This window comes from Poecilia latipinna, unplaced genomic scaffold, assembly GCF_001443285.1.
Source record: "Poecilia latipinna isolate Pla-1442-1.1 unplaced genomic scaffold, P_latipinna-1.0 Scaffold95, whole genome shotgun sequence".
Lineage (NCBI taxonomy): Eukaryota > Metazoa > Chordata > Actinopteri > Cyprinodontiformes > Poeciliidae > Poecilia > Poecilia latipinna.
In genome coordinates, this window is record NW_015112711.1 from 339,252 (window position 1) to 351,196 (window position 11,945).

Consider the following 11,945-nt stretch of genomic DNA (forward strand, 5'->3'; position numbering starts at 1 on the left):
TAAAGTACCCCTACTATAAGAATAGAAAACATGCCTTTATGTGTTCATCACTATAACAGTCCTGCACTCTTAAACACCTTAGAACTCACCCAAAAATCAGGAAATTATTTAAGATAGTATGGGTGCTAAATATAATACCAAATATTTCATAAAAATCTTAAGTATTTATTGAGGATTTTTAAAATTTGACTATAGATTGCAATGCTACCCAGTTCGGTAAAGTTTAGTTCAATTCACTATATTTGTCATTTTGCAAAAATGTTTTAAAAGAGACTATATTTGTTCAAATTTCTCAAATGACCTGGCTGAAACTAAGAGAGAGTTTATTTAAAACTGATTCTCTGGTTGTAGCTCTTCAACGAAGAGAACATAGAAAATTAAGTTCATGCCTCTTTAAATTAAAAGTCCTTTCTTGTGAAATTGTCTAACTCAAACAGTCCCCATGCACCTTTGTAAAAACTAGAAAGACATATACTTTCTCCTTAAAAACGGACACATTTTGTTTAGTAAAGTGCAATTGGCAATTATTTAACAAATACAGAATTTAGCCAATAAAAAAGAAAAACAAATGTCTTTCTTAAAGCTTTCTGTTATTAAACAATTTCACACCATGAAAGCAGGAAAGTGTATGAAGAGAGAATCTGCCCAAATAAGAGTCTGTAAAAAATGTATCTTTTTATTTTGACTTTTATATATTCCATTCTATAATTGTCAAACCTTTAGATTGGCACTGTCTTTTAGCTGTCTATGAGACAGCTTCCTGAATTCATTGTATTCCCTGATATATTTCTGCATTCCTTAAATTAGGACAATATAGCGTGTTGAATCATAAAAGTAGACGAAATCATCTGGCAGTGTAAAAGTGGTGTGATTGTGACCCAGTTTCCAGGGAGGATGCATTACTTACGCACAGCTGCCTGTCTCTGCTGTTCCACACTTTGCCAGGCAGTCTGCCATTCATGAGCAGCTACAAACACATCCTAACAGCACAGCACTCTGTAGCTGCAGCATATGTAGCTTATTGCTCCAAAGCAGTACAGGCCACAAGAGGAAAAGCACATGGACTGAGATGTCCTTCAGTAGTGTTCATTTGCTCTCTTTATGTACAGATTTTAATGTGTGGACTATTTATATATTCAGAGTGATAAAGCAGAGAGGAATGGGGGTAATATTGAATATCAATCTGTACAATACTTTCTGCTAAGGCCAGAAGGCAGACACGTAGAGGGAGTGAAAAATGCAATGTTGGTACAGGCTGGGAGCAATTGGGAGCTGTGTAAATGTAGGTCCTAGTCTGTTTTGGTGAAAAATTGACTCAGGGAGCAAATGTATGTCACAATGTCTGTTATTTGTTTAGCCTGGGGTGTCTTTTTCTCTCCCAGTTTTAGGGAACATGACATTTTTGTCAGGTTGGCTTGTGCAATGCACTTTGTAGAAAACCAACAAGCAACAAGAAGTGCAGGTCATAGAATCAGGATAAAGGAAAATTCTCCATATGACATCACAATAATCTTGTGATAAGACCTTGTGATTTTTTTACTATGGAATAAAGAAAGGAACATAAGGTGTTTAAGGTAATAATATGAGTGACTGTTAATGGGTCAGAGTAAAAGGTAATAATCAAAACAAAGATAGCTGATGTTATGTATTTCTATTCTCACCAGTTCACATGTAGCTCTTTTATCAAGCATTGCTGTAAGAGGTTCAGTCTGTCAGTTTAAAGTTTGCCATGAGTTATTAGGTAGACATAAAAAATAAAAATATGTGGAAGAAGGTGCTCTTGTCAGAAGAGGCCAAAACTCACCTTTTCGACCCACATTCAGAGTACTATCTGTGGAGAGGAAGGGTAACCTTGCACATAAAACACCAGCCCTCTTGGGGTGGTGCGTGGTGTAGCAGCAGTACACAGGGTGCCCATATGCAGAAGCTATTACTCCTCAAAGCAGCCATGGGGGTTTGATTCCTGACCTTGGGACCTATGCAGCATGTCTTCTTTGCTTCTCTCTCTCTCTACCCATTCCCTGTCTAATATACTACAAATAAAGATGAAGCAGCGCTACAAAATATTTTATGGAAAACACCATCCTACAGTAAAACATGGCTGTGGTAGCGTTGTGCTGATGAATGCCTATTTTTCAGCAGTGAAAGAGAAATTTTGTGGTTGATGGGAAGATAAAGGCTGTATTTTCTGTATCTGTAAAAGGAAGGAATAGTTCATTTAGGTTTTATGTCATTCCCAAATTTCAACATGGGTAAATTAAAGACATTTTGAGACAATCTGCATCTGTTTGCCAAACAGATATCAATGTTTCAATATTTCTTCTGCATACCACTAAAAGTAGCCCAAGTGCAAGTGATTTCCACTACAGTTTAAGAACCATGGGGTTTAGAACAAAGCATTTTCGTGCGTCAATGCGGCTTTTACAAAGTTGAGACCTAAATCCAATTAAAAACCATGTGGCAAAACTTGAAAACATGGTCGCTTTGCATACAATCTTACCTTGGATTCAGAGGAGAAGCTGGTGGAGGCATACCACAAAAGACTTGCATCTGTGATTGCAAAAAAGCATACTTTGCTAACTTTTCAGATTGTCATTTGTAAAAAAAAAAAAACAACACGAAAATCCATCCATCATTTTCTTCCCATGTTACAAGTATACACTACAGGGTGTTGCTCTATCATGTCAAATCCTAACAAATACTTTGAACTCTACTGATCACATCATAAAATGTGTAAAAAGTGAAAGGCTGTGGCAGGCTTTTTAAAAGGCACAGTACCTTGATAAGCTTGGGTATAAAGAGCTTTTAACTGGATATAACCTTTTTATTTTTAACATACTGATGAGAACTTTCCACAGTGAGCTTACTATACCATTGGTTGTGCTGTTAGACCTGTTATAGCGAGAATTTTCCGCAAGGCAAGAGCTGGAGACTTACATCAATACAAGATTTAGTTGAAACCCATGTGCAAACAGTTGGAGTGTGTTTCAGAGGCAGTCCACTATACTGACCTATTTTCACAACTTTAACTCAAGTGCCCATGGTGACGTAACTAATTCATATGAAGGTAATTAGGCTTTTCCTGGGCATGAGTCACCACTATTAGTCAGTATAAATTTCTGAGCCTGTTGTTCCATGTCTGTGCCCAAAATCTAGGTTCCTAATATCAGAGGACAGCTTCTCTAGCCTGCAAGTCTGTGATTTGTTGAAACGTTACCTAAATAAATGTCAAAGCAAGCAAGGTTACATAGTGGATATTTATATTCTTATGCATCGGTGAAGTAAACTCATATATTCCATTTGAAAGCCCAAGAATTTTAATGCTTTACAAGCACTGAAAAATAAACCTCTACCCACACCCAGAATAATTACAGATTTCTAATGTTGCCTGAATGCAAAAAAGTGTGAGCCAACAGGCACCATTAGAGGCAAACCAATGTTTCATTATTATTACTTACATAATGGAAAACAGACATGCTTAACTTAGAAGAATGTGGCAGTGTGTAATGTCATGGATCTGATCTTTTCAGCTGTTTAGTTTGTGGTATTGATTTGTGACCCCCACAGTCATTGTTTAAAATATGCAAAAAATATCTACAATACGATTTTAGCAAGTCATAATAAGAAGGTGTCTTAGTGGACAGTATGGCAAGTTGTGGTACATCTCAGGCCACCCACACTGAGGAGATTTCAGCAGATCCAGAAAGAAGATGGGTGAATCCGCTCTTCAATTCAATGTCTAGCCAATATCTGTCTTATATCACAGCACATTCATGTGTCAAAAAGACCCAGTCAAAATTTCAGACCTAAATATAATTTAGAATTTTGGGCAACACTTAAAAACTTGATGTGCAGAAATACTAACATATCAAACACAAACAGGAATAGGCAAAAAAAAAAAAGTTGTCTCTAGAAGCATGATGCACATTTTCAGGTTCAGAAGTTCCTGAACAATATGCACACCACATTCTTCCACATTTTCCTTCTTTTTCTTTACTATTATCTGCTACTTTGTGTTGGCATATCACAAAACGCTCCAACCAAGTACATGGAAGTTTGCAGTTAAAATATGACGAAATGTGAAAAAGCTTAAGAGGTATTATTTTTGCAAGGAACAGTAAACTAAACAAAAGCTCAACCTTTGCAATATTAATTTACTCTTTGTTTGAATTACTTTTGCTCTTTACTACTGCCACTAAGGCCCAGCTGACCAATAGATGTAAAAGGTTGTGAGCTGAGAAAGAGAAATTAATTACCAGCAAAGAATGTGAAGTTGCCCATTTATTTGACATATTTATTCAGAAACAAAATGTGAATCCTGTGAGAATTCTTGCACCAATTGTACTTTATGAGTGAGACTGAGAACAAGTCAGTGTTTCTTAATCTTCACAACATTGTTTCTGACCAATTAATACAAAAACATAGCTGCTGTGACTTGCTTGAGGTCATACTGAGAAACAACAAGCAGACTGAAGTCACAGAAGCAGCTTGTTCCAATTTTCAGACTGCAACGACTCAAAGTAATGATTGTTTGATAAAAAAAAAAAACTGGCTACATCTGTCTCAAGCAGAGGCACTTTGGTGGTGACAAACCACCAAAGGGATTTACATATTCAGAAGATTTGAACTCATGATAAGCTCATTATGAAGAACATGTGCTTGAGCTGTGAGTGTGTATGTGTGTCGAAACCCAGTCTAAAGACTAAATACTGATTTCCTAATATAGTCAGACTAAAAGCAGTAAAACGGTGCTGCTTATCCTCTAAACTGGATTGTATTAATCTACTAATCACACAGCATTTCTTTAACTGCTTCTCCCCAGCTGCACTGTGGCAATTAAGACCCTAATGTTCTTTTCTTTGGCCACTGTGTTATTTCTACCCTTGTTCTCTTAGTTGAACTTTGATCTCAGTATGATAACCTGGGTCTTGTTGCCTTTAATGTCCTGTAATGGTTGCTGCTCTTTCCTGTTTTACTGTGTACTTCTTTATGACACATGGTTAATCACAATCTTTCATCCCTGCTTTCTCACCACATGTGGTATCATTTTACAATATAGAAATCATTCAGATAAAAGTAGTGGCAACACAGACTGCATAGTGTGTTCCTCATGTGGATACCCATTTTAAACATTGGATCTCATTGTTGTTAGGTGTAAGCACCTTTTCATTAATTGACACTTTTGGCTAGCTCCTAGGTAAGCTAATTCCTCAAAATATTAGCATACTAAGTTCCCTTAAGCCCTGGCCAAAAGTTGTTGAATGACACCCAAACATTAGTTTAAAAAGAACATAAAAAGAAAGTTCTTCAGTTTTCTGAAATATTTATTCAAAAGGGAAAACAGCAAAATGATTTGTCATTGGTTTAAATTTAAAATAATATTTTTTTTTAATCAGGTTTATAAATAAAACAATGAAAACAACCCCAAATGTAATGTGCTGCCATCTGCTGGTGTTGAAATGTTATAACAGGCAAGTAAAACGCAAATGAAAATAATGAAAAAAATAAAAAAACAACACAAGCTAAATTTCTTTAGCTTTTTTTTCTTGTTGTTGTTAGAGCTGGGCCAATACGATCTGTTTAGCTTGATTTAATATGCAAAAACTTGATTTTGAAGGATTTATAGTGTGTACTCACTGTGACTCTGATGGTGAATGTTGTGGCTATTCACCATCAACTTTATACATTTGTAATATTGGAAACTCCGCCTTTCCGACCAGGTCCACGGCTCTCTTCACCGGCTGCTAAACGAAGCAAGTCCCTGACAGTATTTTCCTACTTCCTCCCTATTTAAGCCAATCATGTTGTGTTTAGTCACACGAGTTCGTGGTTTTACCCAATCAGAAGCCGCAAAACAAAATGTAGGCGTGAGCGCCAACTGTAGCAGCTGACTGACTTTCCTGCGCAGTGTTGGTGTCTGGAGTTTGACCACTGTCAAAGGAAAGGACATGTCTATTTCTCAGGACCCAAACGGAGGACTGACTTGAAACAGCAGGTCACGAGACAATCACCAGAGATACTTCACTAATTTTTGAAATAAACCGGAAGGTGAGCGGGCCACAATAATTATTGTTAGCATTATTAGCTACAAAGCGCTAGGTTATCTTGCTGTAGTGATGGGTTAAATGGCACAGCAACGTCTGTTATTCTTATATAACAGTGGCGGTTCTCACAGCTGCAGCTGGACTCAAATGCTTCCCAATAAGTTCAAGGATATCACCTTCTCCGGCTAGCTATTCAATTTAGCTTGATGTTGTCTGAAACAGACAGACAACACGACGAGACTCAAACACTGATAAAAGTTTTAACTTAGACAACCTAAGCTACCAATCAATCACAGATTTCTGGCTGAATTAAACTGTGCTATGTGGTACAGAGTAAAGGCTTGAAAACCTTATGATCAGCTGTCTTAGCATTTCAAAACCCACAAAGCATCATTGTAAAAATCAAAATGATTTACGGCGTGTTGCTGCACAAATAGTTTTGCTAGCTGGTTACAGTGGAATAAATGATTGTGTGTTCAGGTTCAGAAAGTGAAAGTGCTTTTGGAAACGTGTCCCTTTTCAATGTTTCTTGTTTATCATTGTTTAGGTGTGCGACGTGAACATATTCACTAAAGTGGTTTATTTACGCATCTCTACTGAGACCATGATTGGGTTTACTGTCTCAAACAGAAAATAGACAAATGATTTGAACAGCATCAATATTTCTCAGACCTCAGCTTGTTTACCTTAATCTGGGAGTCTGCAAACAAATATTTTAACTATCTGGATGTAAAGTTAAAACATATAGCGCCTTTCAAAAGTAGACACTATTGGTTTACCTTTTCACATTCTTGCTACATTCCAACACAAAATGAAGTCTTTACCAATTTAAACCACTTCATTGTGTCTCTGGCTTTGTATTTACTAGCATTTTAGACGCTGGAAGGTGGACCTCTTCTCTGAATTTAGCTCCACCCACCTTTTCTGAAGTTTAATCTTACTAAAGAGAAGCATCATGCTGTCAGCATGACGATGTTGTGTTCAGGATCATTGTATCCATTATTAGTTTTCCGTCAAATTTGGCATTTTGCATGTTGATCAAAAAGTTCAGTTTTTGACTCAACAGATGTTCCCACCTGAGTTGTGAATCTCTGCTGCACCTCCAGGGTAACCACGGGCCTCTGACTGCTACTTTGCTTAAAGCTACATTGACCAGAACAGCTGTATTTATAATGAGATTAAATATCACACTGTTTAGGTAACTTTTGATTGCATTAGGTTGCACCAGATTTCGCAAATTACAGATCTGTATTCAAAAAATAAAAATCCAATATCGCTGCAGTGTACTACTTTGTGTTGGTCAGTCACAAAAATCCTAATAAAAATACTTTAAAGTTTGTGGTTTTAAGACGAAGAAGTTCAAGGGGTTTGAATATCTTGTTTAATTTTTTATTATGATGTAAGTCAGATCAGACATGGATCATAAGTCTGATCTCTGAAGGTTTAATTATTGATATGTTTAGTGATGTAATCATTTCTGACAGTCACCCGGCTCTTCCTCTCTCAGACATCTCAATGAACTCTTATAAATAATAAAGTCTTAGGTTGACTTTTCGTTTTCTTTTTTTTTTTTCAGCCATGGATCCTTCATCTCCAAGCAACCCGTCCACACCAAAGCTCAGCCCTTCATCTCCAACCTCCATGAGGCCTGGAACTTCCTCGCTCGGCTCATCGGCGAGCTCCTCCACCCCTGAGCCGAAGAGGCACAAAGTCACGATGCCGACGCCTGCGACCACTCCGTCACCTCCTCCCTCCGCCGCCTCGCCTCAGACGTCTCCGCGGCTTCATTCTCGCTCTTCCTCCCTCTCCACACTGACAACTTCATCTCGCTGCCAGCCCACCAGAAGCTTTTCGCAGCCGGGCAGATCGCAGCTCAACGCAGCAGCATCAACAGGAAGTCTTCTTAATGGGTCATCGGCTGCTGCGGTGCCTCCATCGCCTGTCTCACCTGAACCAGGTGGAAAACTCAGACCTTTGAGCTCAAACACAAGCTTTCTAACGTGGTTTCACTTTGCAGTTTTTCTGCAATCAGTGCAGAAAACACTCCCAGACGCCGTTGGGTTTCCATAACAAACAGACATGCAAAGCAGCCGCTCCCTTTCTGCTGACCTTCAGAGAAACACCAGGGTCCCTCTTTAGTTCTTCTCTGCTGTCCATGTCTCATGTTGCCATATATTGGGCAAAGATCTCTTATTCACATCGCTTGTAGCATATTTTAACTGTTTAAAACAACTTAAGATATCAAGATGTATTGCTACAAAGTGTGAAAATATCACTTTACGAAAAGTGTGAGCCTATCAAATTGATACAGGCCTTACAATGTAACTAACAAGGAAAAGTTAAAACTGACCTTTTGAATAATTAAGACTGGATGTTACCTTTAGCAAGGCAGCAGCTGTTTACTGTATTAAACTAATAGTTATTTTAGGGTTCAGAGAGAGCGGTAAAGTATGAGCAGTGTTCCAGGACAGCACAAGAGGACATCTAATGTGTGTCACTGGATGTCGTCAGTATTTTCTTTAGCACACCCAGACAGACATCCGATCCACTCAGCAGTATCACCTACAACCATTGGAAGTATTAAATCACAAAAAGGTTTACAAAACCTTTATTTTAACCTAAATGTTTTTGTTTATTGAGGTCTAACCTCCCCTGGGAGGCAGCTTAATGATCATTTACTGAATCAGGAGGACTGTGAGAACAGAATAAGGAGCTTTTAAGTGTTTTTATTTTACATACTCAATTTTTCTTCAACTTTTTCCCTTTTTGTTACTTTATAACCACAAACTTTAGGGTATTTTGTTGTGTCCGTGTGTGACTAAGCCACACAAAGTAGTTTGTAACTATGAAGTGGAAGGAAATGGTGCCTGGTTTTCAAGCTTTGGTTTTTACAAATGAAAATATCAAAGGTTTTTGCCTGAGTCGTGATGTAGGTATTTTGCCTCATGTTTCAACCAACTATGCACATTTACCTTTGCCCATTCCTATTTGCAACATAGCTCGAGCTCAGTTAGATTGGTTGGTTTGTGTCTGTGATCATCTTTTTTTTTTAAAGAGGTGCTACAGATTATCTGTTGGGTTCAGCAGAGAATCTGTTGATGCCAACATTAAACTGCTATTATCTAACAAATAGTCCTGTTACTCAGTCTGGCGTAGATGAAGAGCCTCGTGTTTGTACGTTTGCAGTTGTGCCATACACTTTTCCATTTTCAGATGATGTCTTGAACAGTGCTGTGTGAGATTCTCAAATCACAGGATATTGTGTTATTGTATCTTAGTCTAAACTCTTACCAGTACTGCCATCACTGATGAAGAAAAGCATGGAGACAGGATGATGCTACTACAACCGTCTTTCGCCATGGGATAGTGGTTTTTAGTTTAATTTTAGTGTCGTCTGACCAGAGCAGTGGGAAATCAAAATATACACACGCCACACATTTCAGATTTTACTTGTGTATTTTTATAAAGCCTTTTCAAGGCTTATTTGTCATGATCAGTCACTTAAGACCCTAATAGACTATACTGCTTTGTTTTCGGTTAGCGAATCTGGAAGACATCAGAAAAGTATTAATACTCTCTTACACACCTCTTTTTTATGCATTATTACAAATAGGCATTTTTACCGCACGTCTCAGATATCATAATTCTACGACCCATAAAACTTAAATCAAAGTAATCAAAATCATCAGATTTTTTTTTTTTTGTGTGTGTGTGTTTTTCCAGATGAGTCAGAGGAGGATGTCCGTTTTGAGGATTTGGAGGAGAGAGCAAAGTCAGGTGATGCTAAAGCACAAACAAAGGTCAGTGAACATGCTCCAGATTGTCGACCATATGTTGAAAACAGAGCAGCTCAGCTGAGTCATGATAATTTTTATAGTTTAGCCCCACTACGGACAGATCAGCTGTGCTTGTTTTGCAAGATTAAGACTCTGAACGTGTGTATGTGCGTTTCCAGATGGGCCGTTACTTTCTGGCCTTGGCAGAAGAAAGCGATGAAGAGCTGAATAACTGCACAGCGGTCACATGGCTGATCCAAGCTGCTAAACAGGGCCGCAGAGATGCTGTCAAACTGCTGCAGCAGTGCTTAAAATCCAGGAAAGGTGACCAAAAAGTCCATCAAGCTACTTCTGTTTTCAGTGTGATGGCAGAAATCCTACTTTTTTTACTACAAGTTTTTTTATGTTGCTTCTGTACTTCAGGAATCACTTTGGAGAACTTTGAGGAGGTTAAGAAGTTATGCACCGAGTCACGTTTTGAGAGAGGAGTCAGGAAAGCAGCTCTGCTCATGTACTTTAAGCTGAACCCAGAGAAGAAGAAGTCTGTGGCGGTTTCTGAGCTGCTGGAGAACGTGGAGCATGTTCACACAGAACCAGGTGCAAAAAGGAAAACTTTTACACAATTTAAGCTTTTTTTCCTCTGCCTTTTTTGTCAATTATTTACTTCCATTTTGTGCTGTAGGCAAACCCATCTGCTCAGGCCCACTCAACAGCTCTGCTAAGAAACAAAGGCGAGTCCTGGAGACGATGGTCTCCAGAGAAGGTTTGTATATTTTAACATGTAATGACTCATTTTCATTGGTAAAGAGGACTGTTATGTAAAATTTGCATTTTGCAGGATTTATAATTCCACTGCTTATAAAATGCGCTAAAAAAAAACATCAATATGTTGGCGATAAATTCATGCTTTTTGGTGTCTGGAAAAAGGGCTATTTCAAAAAACTCCTGATTAAGTCACAGTTGACGGGCACTGCGCCGTTACCTAGCAACTCAAACATAATAGGTCCCCTTTAAATCATGCATGATGGAATGATTATTTATTTAAGGTTTCCCATTATGGATTGTTTATGTTAATGTAACTTTTTTTTAAGTGAGTCTATAGGTTTTCTATTTTTCCTTTCACTGCAGCCAGTTCTCACGTGGGTCTGGATGACTTTGTTGAGATGACAAAGAAATATGCTCAGGGTATTGCACCGTCACCCATCATGGCCTCTGCAGCAGATGATGATGATGACGATGATGATGTGGTAGTGAAAAATCCAGATGAACTGCCGCTTCATCAGAAGGTAAGCGAGTGTTCCTCGCAAATATTCCTACACAATTTACAAGTTTGTTTTACGCATCTGTATGAGAATTGTGTGCAACACATTTGTGAATTTAAACTCGCCAGTAGTTTATTTTATATATATAGCGTGTTTTTTTGGTCAATTTGAGCCTTTATAAACCCTCTACAAACAGAAATGCTTACATCATGTGTGTCTCTCTCAGCTGCTGAAGTTCCCTCTGTACGCGCTGCTGGAGATAAAAGAGCATCTCATCGACTGGGCGTCGCGGGCCGGCATGCAGTGGCTCAGCGCCCTCATCCCCACTCACCACGTTAATGCACTCATCTTTTTCTTCATCATCTCCAACCTCACGATTGAGTTCTTCATCTTCCTCATCCCGCTGCTGATTTTCTACCTCTCCTTCTTCTCCATGATCATCTGCACACTGCGGGTATTTCAGGTTGGTTATGACTTGCTCTCTTTTTTGACAACGCCCAGTCTGCGTTTTAGATTTGTGAAATATTGAAGAAATAACGAGTTCACATTTAAAAGACGCGTTTGTCTTTTCTAGAATTCAAAGGCATGGGAAAATTTCCGAGCTCTCACAGACTTGCTCGCTCATTTTGAGCCTGGTCTGGATCTGGAGCAGGCCGAGACCAACTTTGGATGGACACACTTGGAACCTTACTTGTAAGGTCACCTCTGTTTGCTGTTTTTTTTTTTTTTTTTTTTTTCCTTTTTTTTTTCCCTTTTTTTGTTTTCACTGGGTTTCAAAATTTTTGGGCCAATTCTTTTTTTGAATGATATGATATGACACCTTCTTTGGTGTCTTTGTCAGTGCCAAGGTACCAACCAACATG

At 38.4% G+C, this 11,945-nt stretch overlaps 1 protein-coding gene across 1 annotated transcript in view; it reads left to right on the plus strand.

Moving 5' to 3' along the window:
• Nucleotides 1-5,852: 5,852 nt before the first annotated feature.
• The window catches only part of wfs1b (Wolfram syndrome 1b (wolframin)), a 12,917-nt gene continuing 6,824 nt past the window's right edge, over nucleotides 5,853-11,945 (plus strand). The window contains exons 1-9 of the mRNA XM_015025251.1: nucleotides 5,853-6,048; nucleotides 7,621-8,001; nucleotides 9,768-9,844; nucleotides 10,000-10,144; nucleotides 10,244-10,417; nucleotides 10,503-10,583; nucleotides 10,949-11,106; nucleotides 11,309-11,545; nucleotides 11,657-11,775. Of these exons, the coding sequence (XP_014880737.1) occupies nucleotides 7,623-8,001; nucleotides 9,768-9,844; nucleotides 10,000-10,144; nucleotides 10,244-10,417; nucleotides 10,503-10,583; nucleotides 10,949-11,106; nucleotides 11,309-11,545; nucleotides 11,657-11,775 (1,370 nt within the window). The 5' untranslated portion in view covers nucleotides 5,853-6,048; nucleotides 7,621-7,622. The remainder of the gene's footprint in view (nucleotides 6,049-7,620; nucleotides 8,002-9,767; nucleotides 9,845-9,999; nucleotides 10,145-10,243; nucleotides 10,418-10,502; nucleotides 10,584-10,948; nucleotides 11,107-11,308; nucleotides 11,546-11,656; nucleotides 11,776-11,945) is intronic.